The 14,919-nt window shown below is 39.9% G+C and overlaps 1 protein-coding gene across 2 annotated transcripts in view; it reads right to left on the reverse strand.

The window, feature by feature from the left end:
- Nucleotides 1-618: 618 nt before the first annotated feature.
- The window catches only part of si:ch211-14k19.8 (serine-rich adhesin for platelets), a 15,218-nt gene continuing 917 nt past the window's right edge, over nt 619-14,919 (reverse strand). Inside the window, exons 2-11 of one of the 2 annotated variants that reach the window (XM_066659893.1) lie at nt 14,206-14,571; nt 10,502-12,796; nt 9,638-9,708; nt 9,004-9,062; nt 8,664-8,821; nt 7,632-7,788; nt 7,285-7,476; nt 4,687-4,908; nt 2,231-2,387; nt 619-2,092 (exon numbers count right to left, since the gene is read on the reverse strand). In XM_066659893.1, coding sequence (XP_066515990.1) covers nt 2,018-2,092; nt 2,231-2,387; nt 4,687-4,908; nt 7,285-7,476; nt 7,632-7,788; nt 8,664-8,821; nt 9,004-9,062; nt 9,638-9,708; nt 10,502-12,796; nt 14,206-14,571 — 3,752 coding nt within the window. In that variant the 3' untranslated portion in view covers nt 619-2,017. Of the gene's footprint in view, nt 2,093-2,230; nt 2,388-4,686; nt 4,912-7,284; nt 7,477-7,631; nt 7,789-8,663; nt 8,822-9,003; nt 9,063-9,637; nt 9,709-10,501; nt 12,797-14,205; nt 14,572-14,919 lie in introns of both variants that reach the window. The other variant, XM_066659892.1, reaches the window with a different exon arrangement.

A 14,919-nucleotide genomic window follows, 5' to 3' on the forward strand; every position in this document is an offset into this window, starting at 1 on the left:
AATTATTCCCTAATATAATTTCTATTAATGTAAGCTGACGTTGTTTGTCAGTGTATTCTGGGGTTAATATATGAACATTTTGACATATGTTAACAAAGGCTATTTGGGTGACCATTTACTTCCAGTGTTTGTTAGCAACATTAGCCTCATATCTCTAGCTCCAAAAATAAAGAAGAAACTATGGACTCTGGCCATATCTTGGCTAAATCAACAGTGTCTGGGATCAGTGGAAAAACATGTGAAACATGTGTCAAGGTGATTTTATGTCTGATTTACATACAGTATTGAGAATTGGGTTTGACCAAAATGTCAGATATGTAAGAAACAATCTGGACCCGTGTGTGTGTGTGTGTGTGTGTGTGTGTGTGTCAGAATACAGAATGGAATGCTGCAGCCAGGACATATTCAATAACCAGGTCAACTTAAGCCAAAATTCATACTAATGGAGCCCTCTCTATTTACCCTAATGTTATCTTTATGCCGATTTTGTTTTGTTTTTTTAAATGTAGACAAAGCAAATCACAAATCACGATAAAAACGTTCTTGGCGCCCCCTTGTGGTTATGGAGGGCCAGTTGCATAAGAAGGAGCCCTGGGTGTAATGCAGACGAACGGGCACAAGAGGGCAGGAAAGGAGAATACATGAGTTGTGGATGTCCAAACTAAAATCGTACTTCATTCCTAGCCCCAAGTTTCTAGAAAATCAACTGTTATTGAATAAATGAGTAATCCAGCATTTCATGTTGGGTTACAAGATATCAGCATATTTTAATATTTCCACATTCATGTAGATTGAACATAATTTAATGTACAAAATTGCCCACCATCACAAATGATGCTAAAGTAGATCAAATGTACATGTTTAAAAAAATAAGTTAACTATTCAAATAACGATATGGCACAGTCCAAAGCTACTCAAAAAAAAAAAAATCTTTTGGCCCAAACTCTTTGGAATTAATATTCACTAAGAAATGGTTTGTGCTCTCCACACTCTGCAGGTCTTGATGCCCACCTCGGGTAGGAACACAATCTGACCCAAGTAAGAGACCATGGGCAAGACTCCTAATAGAGATTAGGCTAAAAATGGCTGGTGTTTTGCTATAAATATGAGATGCTGTTTGATTTTCATGACTAAAATATTTCCCTTTTTTCATCTACTGGGTCAAGAGTGACTTCTAAAGAACACTGCAGCAGACGAAGGGCTGTGGACACTTAGGGGAATAAATGTATTCCGATACATGTTTAAAAAGTACTTTTTGTTTTGGTATTTTGTTTATTTTGTCTGCTATTTTTCAAAATTTCAGTTCTCTTGAATGGCAAAATGGAAATTTGAGAAACATAACTATTCTGAGATTAAAAATCTTTTCTTTACTTTGTTTGTGGATGTTTGCGGTAATTTAAACTCAAATTTCAAGTGGCAAACAGACTGTATGGTCTCCAAATCCTTGTACTGTTCTTCCATGTATTGTGGGTTCTGCAGGGGCCAGTGCCACAAGTCCATGATCCATCCTTTTTGCGTTTGTGGTCCTTGTATCATCCAGGGTCTCTGAACTTCGTTTAACCGTCCAGTGGAATAACTTCATATAAATATCCCTCCAAACAGTTTAGGTGACTGAAGAACACACTGGAAAAACTCTTTTCTGTCCAGGTCTATGTTCAGGTTTGAAAAAAAGTGTCTTGATATATATGTAGCCGATAAGAGAACATAGTACCAACCACTGTAATTACTACAATACACCAATATTGTAACTTGTTTATCCACAGGCACTTATCTCTGACTGGAATTCTGAACCAGGAATCCCGGCAAGTCCACTCACATGAAACTCCAAGGGAAATAGTCTCTGTCAAGTCTGTTTCATCAAATACATCAAGGAAAAAGCTCTCAGTGAAAACAAACTATGGAGCATAGCTCGTATTGTCCTTAAAATTTCAAGTATTCTTAAATACTGCTGCAGTTGGGTCAGTACTCAGTCTTAGTGTTGTCTTGTAAAGAGTTTTTGGTGATCTCTACTAGTCCTTTACGCTGTCCAGCTTTTCTCCATGTCCACCAGCTCCATACCCTCACAGTAAGAACGAGGACGTGAAGATTTGACCTGAGGTGAAACAAAATAAATTCAGCATTTAACTGCAATTACAACAACACAGGAATAATGTGTGTATGCGAGAGTGTGTGTGTGTGTGTATGCGAGAGTGTGTGTGTGTGTGTGTGTGTGAGAGAGAGAGAGACTTACAGGAGCTGTATTTCTGGAGAGTTGCTGTAGTAGGGGGAAAGGTGTCCACTGAATTGGTTCGATTGGCCAGCTACATACCGACAGGTCACTAGCCTTTCCAGAGTCGACCACACAGTCTGCTAAACTGTAATTGCTCAGGTCCCAGCGATACTGAGAACTAAAACAAAGATATATTAATAAAAGTTGAATGCTATGCCAAGTCAGTATAACTCAGTGTCTTTGGCTGCGACCAAGTTGTGTGCTACTCATTAATACTATTCTGTATATACTATGTACTTATCTTAATATTTTGAGTTCAGCAAGCTAGTAAACAAAATTTTAACATACTATACAACACCATTCCTTACTAACAGGACAATATGAACTGTTGCTATGACAACCCACGTCACTCCAAGCTGCAACTGCAACATTGTTCGCCCTTTTTTTTTTTTTTCAAAATCTGAAACTCATTCCACACTGCGTAGTGCACAGTATAGGTCATAAAACTATTCTCTGCTCTACACTAGTGCTTTGTCAGATAATAAAACCATCTACATTTGATACAAGCTTCACAACCTTTAACGTTTAGTTACTACACTGTCTGAGTGTAGTATTCAAGTCTTATAATCTTTGAAGTGTACTCTGTAGGGAGTAGAGTGACATTTGTGACAAAGCCAACAATTTCCAGATGTGAGAAGCTCCTCTTTTTCCATTATCATTATCATACTTGTTCTGAAGAATGCAGTGGATTATTAAAGTAGCCCATACGCAACTTTGATGTTTGTAACAATGAAAATATTAGTTCGAATTAATATTAAGTGTGCAGTTGGGACACTTTGTTCCCATTTCAGTAGCTTTCCTTTACATTAAAATGAGGTACATATTTTTCAGTTGGCATAGTTAACATCAGTAAGCTAATAAGCTAGCAATTCAAAGAGGGTTGTTTTTGATGTGAGCCTATCATACTAAGTCATATCAAGATTTCAGAATTATATTGTTGTCTAGACATGAGCTTTGCTTTAAAGCCATGTATCGTTTTGGCCCTGGAGGACAGTGCACAAATGGCCTCACTAATATTGGGTGAGTAGGGTGGCCCTCCCTATCACAAGGCACAATCAATAACCAGCACAGGTGTGGTTTTAGCTGATATAGCAGAACTGAGCTGGGCTTCCCAAAGGCTTTGTTAAATTAATAACACTGTTAAATTGTGGAGTGGGCATTAAACACTCTGGTAAGTTGATCTTATTACTACAAAGCTTTTCCTCCAAGAGTACTGAGCTTTCTAGTGTTGTTGTGTAAGCAGCATCTAATTTCCTGCTGTGAGAATGTGTCTGACACACAAAATCCCCAACGTGTGAAAAGGCAACACAGGAAAATGTCCAGACCTGATTGTCCAGGTATTTTCATATGTGATAGGTGGCACTGTGTGTGGCTGAGGGAGTCCTAGCTCATGTGTCGATCAGGTAACAAATAAATTGGAGAAAAAAATAAAAAAAACAATGCCTTTCTATTTGTCGTTGCTAAGACCTTTAGCTGTAAGCTCTCCAATTAGGAAACTAGTGAAGAGACGTAATGAATTAAAGCTAGAAATGAATTTGTATCACCGGTTAAGATTTGGTAAATATTAGGGCTGTCAATCAATTATTTAAAAAATGAACAAATAAATAAAAAAAAAATTGCTGCAATAATCACACTGGTTTAAACAATGAATGTTTAAACATAAAATAAAACAATCAATATAAGATCAAAACCATTGTATTATATTTATAATAGTGCTATCAATTCAAAGTTTTAGCACAAAAATAAAGTTAAAATGTTAATCGTTTATTTTTTGGGAGAGAGATAAATGTTTAATGTGATATGTATGACAAACTTTTGATGATTTTTGAATTAGAATCTCTTAATTTGCTGAATAAACCTTTCAGGTAAAGACTTGGCAATAGACACAGAATGTTTAATGGAGATAATTGGTGCTATAGCGCAGCTCGTGGCTCAAATATGAATTAAACCATGTAGAAGAAGAAACAGGAGCTCTCTGTGTGTGTGAGAAAGAGAGTGAGAGCGAGAGACAGAGATATAGAAAGGAGAGGGGAAGAGAAAGGGTGAACATAAGTAATCTACCTTCTGAACTTAACAATAGTGACAATTGTGTTTACACGGCTAGATAAAACCGTTAAGTCGTCACTAGGCTCTGTTTATAAGAGTGAATTATGGGAGGAACCTCTGGCCAAATTTGGTAAATAATGAATTATCATATTAAAAAATTAATACACTAAATTCCTGTATGCGTTATTAACAAAAGCAAATCAAATGTTTTGGATCATTACATTGCTATTACTTTTATTTATGTTTGAAAAAGCCGTTGCAGACAATCACCTGTGACGTAATTTGACTAAAACAGCAGCAACCAAATGTGTCTTTGTATGACAGTACACTAAAAACATAACTATAAACTTATGTAAGTGCAGATATCCTACCTGTGAGGATATACAGTGTTAAGGTGCGAGGCACTGTCCTGGTACGTGGAGGCGAGGGAGAGAGTGTCGTCATGGTAACAGCAGGTGCGGTCCAGGGCTCTCATGTGCAGTAACTCGTCAGAGCGGGTGAATGCAGGGTTGTCCAGCGAATCCTCCGAACCAGGCCAGGACCTTCCCCAAAAACGAGCCGACAGCTCGTCAAAGTGGTTAAACCTGCGGTAACTTCTCAGGCAAACAGAGTGGAGCCTACGTTTAATCTATAATCGGCTGAAATAACTGCTTATTATCAGATACAGACCTGGAAGCTGACTAGTAAGGACACTGTAAGCCAGAGGTGGTTTAATTTAAACAACCGGAATGATTTAAACAGGGCATTAACCCAGGTCCCATTTTATTTTATTAGATGTTTTCCAGAGCACCCAGAAGGCCTGAAAAAGGTAGAAATGCTACCAAAATGTCCGCATTATTAAAATTACACTAAGCAAGATATGGTATTCTTCCTCCTGGGCTCCCTTTAAAGAGCATGTGTTTTAATCCCTGTTCCAAAAAGCCACCTGGAGGCCTTTAATATTTTAGACTTCTTCAAGGCCACTCTGTAATAACATCAACAATAACATCAAACATATAAGGCTTTTTAGAGAAACTCAACAAACACTCTGCATTGTACCTGGCAAAATGAAGTTCTATTGCTTTTTCTAAATGAGCCACTTGTGCTAATCTGTTGTGGCGTGATCCAGACGGAGCTCAATGACGGGGTTAAATTCATAAACAAAACACATTTAGCTCAGACCTGAATATCTACTTCTCCAACATTTAGTTCAGGCATCTGTAAACACTATGATATCCATGTCTCCAACATCTGCCATCTCCATTTGTGCTGATTTCTTTCTTTACTGCATCATTTGAACACAGCAGCTGTCCTTCACACTTTGTTAACGTTTCATTATAAATGAACCAGCAGAAATGCTCCAAAATTCATTCATTCATTGTCAGTCAGCGCTTATCCAGTTCAGGGTCACGGTGGGACTACCCGGAATCACTGGGCGCAAGGCAGGAACACACCCTGAAGGGGGCGCCAGTCCTTCACAGGGCGACACACACACACTCACACCTATGAACACTTGAGTTGCCAATCAACCTACCAAGAAGAAACCCATGCAGACACAGGGAGAACACACCACACTCCTCACAAACAGTCACCCGGAGGAAACCCACGCAGACTCAGGGAGAACACACCACACTCCTCACAGACCCGGAGGAAACCCATGCAGAATTAAATCTTTTGACTGCTAGTTTTTCATTCTGTAAAAGGTACTATTTTGGAAATATGTGGTGGAAATTATAGGCCAGATAATAGGTATGCCCCAAATATGGCCCAAAACTTTACTTGTACTAACTAAATAATTTCAGTAAATACACAAAAAAAAAACACACCATACACAAAAACTGTGTGCTTAAAATATCTGCACAATTCCTCTAATGCTCAAAGGATTTATGCTTTCATTTCCAAGAGAGTGTGCTCAAATGGTGTTGCTGACCATGACCTTGCCTCTGTGAGTGTGTGTGTGTATATATGTGTGTGTTATTCAGCCCCTCCTTTGTGTCACACTCACTGCTGTGTCCTCCAAACCCAAGGTTTGTTTAAACTGGCGAACAATTTCCTGCAAACCCTTTCCGATAACAAAATCAGGATAATAGCTCATAGTAGGGCTGGCCATTGTAGAGAAAATATCAAACAGTGATGTTCCTGAGCAATTGTGAAACTACATTATTAATAAGAGATTATTTTCTATAAATTCTATACATAGTTGTGGTTCCACTGCACATGAGTACATGGTTGTTTCTGATTGTTCTACTTCGTTACTGTTTTCATTTATCAATGTTAAATTTGCCATCGTATATCTCGTTCAGACAGCGTTGTTGAAGTACAGGGGTTGGACAATGAAACTGAAACACTTGGTTTTAGACCACAATAATGGTGTAGGGCCTCCTTTTGCGGCCGATACAGCGTCAATTCGTCTTGGGAATGACATACACAAGTCCTACACAGTGGTCAGAGGGATTTTAAGCCATTCTTCTTGCAGGATAGTGGCCAGGTCTCTACGTGATGCTGGTGGAGGAAAACGTTTCCTGACTCGCTCCTCCACAACACCCCAAAGTGGCTCAATAATATTTAGATCTGGTGACTGTGCAGGCCATGGGAGATGTTCAACTTCACTTTCATGTTCATCAAACCAGTCTTTCACCAGTCTTGCTGTGTGTATTGGTGCATTGTCGTCCTGATACACGGCACCGCCTTCAGGACACAATGTTTGAACCATTGGATGCACATGGTCTTACTGGTGCAGTGTGGAGTTAATGAAGATTGGACACCAGACTGCTCCAGTTTAGCCCTGAAACCTCCCACACTAAAATGACAGGTGTTTCAGTTTCGTTGTCCAACCCCTGTATGTTATAATACAAAATGCAGCTCTAGCAAAGTGAGATATTAAAACAGTGAATATTTCAGCTCTAACTAGGAAGATAGCATAAGGTGCATTTGGGTGAAATCAACTTATTTCAGAATGAGGTGCAGAAAAAATTGTATGTGTAACCTACCTACTACGGGTCTGGTCCACTTTGGCCTGCATGAGCATGCTCTTAAAGCGACGGACAGCCAGGTAAGACAGGAAGGCCATCAGCAGCACTACAGCAAGCAGCACTCCGAAACACAGCCCAACCAGTCTCTGTCGGGTCATACGGAGGTCGCACCGTTGACCCATAAACCAGAAGTCCTCACCCACTGGACACCTACAGTGCAGACAGTGTGAACAGACTGGGGATGAAGATCTATGAGCATTTTATTGATCTATGAGCATTATTACATTCTGAAATATTACAGTGCCATTTCTCAGGCCTCAGACTCAAGCAGATAAACAATGTTCATTTTCTGGCATGTCACTCACTGGCAGAGGGGCTGCTGTCCAGGGTGATGGACGCAAATGCCGTGGTGTTTGCAGTACTCGGTGTGGCACAGAGACCTACAGCTGGCATTGCCTTCTGAAGACACACACTGGAATCCCGACGGACACGTAAACCAGGAGCACACGCTATTGTGGAGGCCTGAGAGGGAGAAGGTGACAGAAAGCTGAACTTATTTCTTTCAGTGAGAAGATATGTAGTTGGATGCTGTTTGGAGGTTTGTCTGAGCTGGATTATTTTTGCATGTGGGGATTTAAGCAATTATCAAATCACATTTTAACCCGGTCCGAATCTGCAGTGTCCACGGTGGTCAGTAATAATTTTTTTTTGTAAATGATCTGTATTTCACAGAACCCAGAGAAACATTGCCCTTAAAGGCAATGTTTCCACACCACTTGCTGTTCTCAGGTCTGTTTGTGCGCAGATAAAAAGGCACAGTGTTTATACACAGCCCTGACACAGTAAATAGGAAAGTAACTAAGTGTCTTGGTCTGAAGTGAACAGCTTGAGCCACCGCAGAGAAGCGACATTTGGACAGATTTCGGGACACTGAAAAGCTCCATGCCTGCTTCATTTTATTTATTTACTTATTTTTTTGCTGTTTCAGATTCATAACTTAATTTAAGGTGGCACTGACACCAAATTCAAGAGACTGTTAACATTCCAAGAAAGTCAACACTTACAAAAACAATGCTAGAAAACTACGCTTGAATTACAGATGTGTTTTTGTGGTAATTCAAACAGTGAATATAAACTTACAGATATGTTAAACTTCAAACATGTACAGTCTACAGACTTCTTACTCGAACACCTTAAAAGATGCACCATGGTCCTCCAGAATCGTCTACATTTAAATTTAAATGTAACCCATTGTACCATAAAAGACTTAACAGTCTTTTGGTCAGTCCAGTCAATCCCAAAATACACTACAGAGCCTCCTCTTGCAAAACTAATACAGCTTAGGAAGCCTCTATGGTTGAATGTGCTCCTCCTGTCTACATATGGTGATGACTCACCTCCTACAGTGATGTTGTTCACACGGACTCCACCCACAAACAGACCCTTTTTAGGAAGAGGACTTAACCCTGCCACCTGTAGAAAGGACTCCACCCTCCACAGCCAGGAGAGAGCCTCCACTGTGTGGAATGTGACTACTGTCTGCAGCACCGCACCACTACAGATCAACAAACAATCAATATAGCAATGAGTTGTTAATTAGACAGCCACTCAGGCAGTATTTATCAGGTGTAAAAAAGAGAGACTATATCTGCGGTCAAACAGCCATTATATCATAATTCTTAACAGACTGCCAATCCAATAAATATGACATATGCACACATACAGTAACCTTCTTACCTGTGCCAGGTCACTTGCTGGCCTTGGTACCCTGCGACTCGGTTTAGGTACAGCTCCACCTGCACACAGGGGTAAACAATAACAACATATAAATAAACATACCATGAGCATTTGTATGCATGTGTAATGTCCATAAGAGTCCATATTTCGATAAAGGAACCAGGCAAGAGCTTTTCTGTGGATTCTCATTGAAGACTGAAAGACTACTTCAAAATCTGTAACGGTTTAGAAGAGGTACATTTCTAGAAATGACTGGAAATCGACATCTAGAAATGAATGCAGTGGTGTTTGTGAACATGTGCCTCCAAAATACAGTGCCATCGAAAACAGACAATTTTGGCCTTACACAAATGGCATTGGATTGTGTGGTTCTTTCTCACAAGTAGCACTTCGCTGTGACAATGCGGAGCCTGTGCTTTCAGGCAGTAATAATCTGTGTGCCATTTTATGGTTTTGTCTGTGCTATCTATAGAATCAAAGCTGTCAGTGTGCAGCTTCAAGAAAGAACGCCAGATTCCTGGAAGACTTTAGCGCTCTGTAAAATCATGAAACTGGAAACCTAAAAATGTTTGGTCGATGTATAATAGGTCTGTGGTTTAAATAAGATACAAAAATGACTTTAAATGGACAATACCTCCACAAGATCAACGTGCGAGAGGGGGTTTCCTTCCAGTACGACCTGTAACAGCACCTGAAATGTCTCCACTTAAAAAAGCAAGAAAAGATCTTATTTCATACAGAGCCCACAACAGACAACAACAGTTATCCAATATGGAAACTGAAAATTATTATATCTACATGGTCCTGTCATATTATGACCACCTCCTTGTATCTACACCCACTGTCCATTTTATCAGCTCCACTGACCGTACCTGAGTACCAGGTGTTTCTTTTCTTCTTTGTAGTTCTAAAATTACAGACCATCTTTCTCTCTTTATAAATTCTTATCCCCATTTCACCCTGCTCTTCAAGTCAGGACCCCCACAGAGCAGGTATGATTTGAGTGGTGGATCATTCTCAGTGCTGCAGAGACACTGGCGTGGTGGTGGTGTTAGAGTGTGTTGTACTGGTACGAGTGGATCAGACACAGCAATAGCGCTGGAGTTTTTAAGGCCACTTAGTGTCACTGCTGGACTGAGGATAGTCCACCAAACAAAATCATCCATTCAACAGAACCCTGTGTCCACTGATGAAGGACTAAAGGACAACCAACATAAACTATGCAACAACAGATGAGCTACAGTCTCTGACTTTACATCTACAAGGTGGACGAACGAGGTAGGTGTATTTAACAAAGTCGACAATGAGAGGACATGGCGGTCATAATATTAAGAATGGACACTTTATAATTAGCAAATCTAAAACTATAACTATTAAATGTATAAATATATTATAATGCCAAAATGACTTGTGTTTTCTGATATATCCCTTTAATTATACAAAACTAACTGAATCTAGAGTGAAATAAATGTGACACAAACAGTTACATGTTGCTCACCTTTGATTATAGCTGGTTGGTCCTCTACAACATAGTACCGCCCTTTGTGTGACCAGTCTTTACCAGATTTGTGTGTGAAAGGATGAAGAGAAGTCATCTGAGAGAACGCTGGTGTTGAAGGTTTATGTGATCCAGTTGGAGACTGATCAGAATTTGTGCTAACCGTTAATGTTCGGGTTGATGTACCAGGTTGTGCTATTGGAAATTGTGTTTGGAGGACTGGTGTATTTCCACTTGTACTGAGAGGGGTTGAAGTTAATGTTGAGTTTGAGTTTGTGGTTGTTTTGGCCCTTTGGGTACTCATTATAGTTGCATTCGCTGCTGGAGTCATGCTCTTAGCCCCCTGTGAAGCTGTGCTAGTGCTAACAGCCTCTCCAGCTGTGCTGGAGGCAGAGCTGAGACTAATTACAGGACTCACAGTTGTAGAAGTCACAGGATCAGTGCTCTCAGTCTGTTTGGGGAGGCTGGTAATGCTATGAGTGATCTCCATTGATCCGGTTTCAAAGCTAATAGATTGGGAAATGCTAACAGGTATCATGGGACCTAATGAGACGCTACTCTGAGAGGAGTTAGCATGGCTAATGTCATTTCTGCTGTGGTCTGCCTGGGGGAAATCTGTGGACTGAGGAATGGCAGTGTTGACTTGTGTGATATGTGGAGTGTTAAGTGTATGCAGGGTCTTTTTGTGTTGTCTATATGTCATTGACTCTGTTGTAAGAGGATATGTAGCGTATGAAGTTGCTGTATCAGATTCTTGATCATTTTTGCTAGGTAGAGACTCCTCGGTTGTGAAAAGACCTTCCACCCTAAGGTCAGGGGTCCCAGTAGGCTTAATTTGTGGGGTTTTTGTGACAAATGGAAGTGTGAAACTAGATGGAAATATAGCTGAACTCATTTCTTGACTCACTGTATTTGGTGAATGTGAAGTGGGGCTGAAATTTCTAGCTTCCTCAGTCAAACCTGCAACTAATGTTGCAGAATTCAGAGGTAAATCTGAGGGATTTGAAGATATTATTGTGTTTGCATTGGGGCTGAATGCATCGGTAGAGCCTGACTGGTCAGTAATGCTATGTACTGATGTTGAACTTGTTTGTGTAAATATTGTAGCGTGTTTAGTATGAAAATTGTGCAAGGGTTGTGTTGTAGTTAAATCCACAGAAAGCACAGTTGAGTCTGACTCTGTTCTTGACGTCACATCAATATTTGGACGGTGTGTCTCAAATGGTAAAAGTGTGGGACCCTCAGATAAAGGTTCCTCTTGCCTACTTGGTGTGATATATGGAATTTCAGAAGCTGCTGATTGGCTGGTGATGTCTTTATGAGAAAATGTAGTTTGATTTTGAGTAACTACAGCTGGAGAGTCACTAACAGTGTTTGAATCATTGAAAGCTGACTGCGTTTGATAGGAACTATCATGGTTAGGGAGACTTGCTCTCGAAGAGTGACTGGTTTGGTCCATTGCCGACCCTTGTGCTTTGTTGCGAGGTGTAGTTGCAAGACTCGCTGCATAAGGCTGACTAGTTGTAGCCATGGAGATACCCTCATCATTGGATGTCATCATGGAGAAGTCACCTTTAGTGACAGTAAATAAGCCATCCACTCTGGAGACCCTATTTGAAGCCTCGTTATCTGTGACTGAGTCGAATTGACCAAGTGTGTGAGAGCTGGCCACTGTAGCTGCCGAATTCAATAGAGCGCCCTTAGTGCCATTGTGTGTCTCTGAGTATATTTTTGTATCCGTTTGCTTGTGAGAGTCAATGGCCGGAGATCTGTTTGTGAGTGCTTTTGTTTGTGGGACCGTATATGCATTGTCAGGTTCTCTATTAAAATATGCTCCTGTTGCCATGGCAACGTCATAATGCCCGGCCAGTGTGTGTGCGGAGACTTGTGGCAGTTTTGTTTTGTCATTCGAGAGAGCCGAAGTGGGGGCAGTTTGCGTAACCGTGTGTGTCTTTGCATGTGTGTGAGAGAGAGTGGTTCGAGTGTGGGTGTCAGTGTGTGTGACGGTGTCTGCAAGGTCAAAGATTGTAGCTCCAGCCTTTTCCTGTCCATTGTGTGAGCCTTCCTGTGGAATAAGGGGTCCGTTCTTATCGTCTGACACAGACACGCCTCCGCCCTCTCGTACACTCATACCCCAAAGAGTGTACACAACGGGGGATGCGCTGCTGGACCCAAGAATGTCTGGTGCACGGGTGACTCTGCTCCGAGTGTCCGGAGAGGGAGACACGGGGTCGTTGTCGGAGTGTGTGTAAGGAACCTGAGCGGGTTCGTGACCGTTCCCTGACGTAGTCCATCCTGATACACACACACACACACACACACACACACACAGGAATGAGTGGAAACAGGAATTTCTTGGACACTAAGGGCAGTGAATTCAAGCCCTGAAGGAAATGATCTAAAAAGACTCCAAAATAGAGACTTAAAGACATATCCCATGTAGATGAATCAAAATGATTGATTTTTCAGCAGTTGTAGAAAATGAATATGGAAAAAAAAAAATTAAATCCTGGACACAACCAAAACTTATCTGGGAACGTTTTATTCCCTACAGCAGATTAACGGTTGAATATGTTATTTCAAATTAGACATAACATACTGATATTAATTAGTATCGTTACTGGGTAGAGCTGTGCCATATCGTATAGTGTGCAATAGCATCGCAACATTTTTTAAAATTACTAAAAAAAAATCAATATCGTGATAATCGTGATATTCTGACTTGTTTACCTAATGACGTTATGCAGGTACGCGACATATGGCAGAGTGATAAGGTGGAAATGTGCTCTGCGGTCAAAGAATTTGCTCCAAAAGAGGAGTGACTTCAGTCGTATGGAGGTGGTGTGGATATAAAATATCAACATTCTGTATATATTTTATACAATGTCAGAAAAATATTTGTAAGTTACCGTTGTTTACAGAATAAACAAATGTTTACATTTATTGGTTGTTTCTTCTGAATGTTTGAAATTATTAGATTTGTACTAAAATTAAATTGTATTAAATAGAATTCAAATAAGCAATAAAATATATTATTAATTTAATATAATTAATACTAATATAACATTTGACTGGCGCCCCCTCCAGGGAATATTCCCGCCTTGCGCCCAATAATTCCAGGTAGGCTCTGGACCCACCGCGACCCTGAACTGGATAAGCGCTTACAGATAATGAATGAATGAATGAATAACATTTATTTTGTTGCAATAGTGTCTTCTTGAAATTAATAAAAGTATTTTTCAGTGTTTTTGTTTGTCATATCGCCAAAATATCATGATATTATTTTAGGGCCATATCGCCCACCCCTATTACTGGGCCAGTAAACAGATTACTGTAATGTTGATTACCGGAGGGGAACAAATGAACTGGATCCAATACTGTAACAAATCTGTCATGAAGTAGCACAAACTCATGTTGTGTTTTGCGATGATGATGTTAAGTGAGGGTTTATGAATGATACCCTGTAGTAATATGTTCTTCATAAATGAAGTATTTCTATTAAAAACAGCTCATTTTAAAGTTTTTAAGTTTTTAGAGAATATGTTGGATTAGTATTGGCACTCGTGATAAAATCTGATTATGATCCCAACATTATTTCAAGGATATCTTCTCAACATATTCCCTGTCAATTTTAATCTAAATGTAAGATGTAAGAACGTTTTGTTCAATGAATTATTTGAGGATTTGTTCTTGTAAAGACTTACTCAGGTGTAATTTTCTTGGAGCTCTGGTGCCATTTGTCCAGCTCCACTCCACAGTTGTCCTCCCAGAGCCTATAAAGAATGTGCCATCCTCTTCTGTGAAAATTGTCTTATTGCTAAATTTTATCCTCAGTTTCGTGTCCTGATCTACATGAAAAACGTCGATCCTGACTGTCTGATTCTCCTGTGTGTTTAAAATCCAGGTACAAGTGACATTTTCCCATGTTTCAGAAGAGTTGCTGAAGGTCTCATTTGTAAAGGTCTTAGAATTCAAACCGGTGGGAAAAGAGAGCCATACAGAGCCGCTCCTCTCTCCAAGAACATCGGCCGTCCCTCCACAATCTCCTCTCACCTCTGAGAGGAACTTACCTGTACAGAAAGAAAATGCTGTTATATATCGTGCATTTCCAAAGTTTTGGAAGACTGAGGCAAAAATGATGCCCTGATGTGTATACGAACCGACCTTAAATTGAGTTAAGATACATATGCAAAAACCTTTATTAAATTTTGATGCTAGTTAACACTTATATTTCAGCTGAAGTAAATTTGGAGCATTTTTTATTGATTTGCTTGTGGTGAAATATTTTTTTAAAGGTGAAAAAAAGGGAAAACCTCAAAAATACAAGGTTTTATCCCTAAAGAAAATGTATTTTGACACTTGTTTTTACTGTAAAGTTCAAATAATAATAATAACTGCAAACATCTTAAGTAATAAAA

Source organism: Hoplias malabaricus, chromosome 2 (genome assembly GCF_029633855.1).
Source record: "Hoplias malabaricus isolate fHopMal1 chromosome 2, fHopMal1.hap1, whole genome shotgun sequence".
Taxonomy (NCBI): Eukaryota; Metazoa; Chordata; class Actinopteri; order Characiformes; family Erythrinidae; genus Hoplias; species Hoplias malabaricus.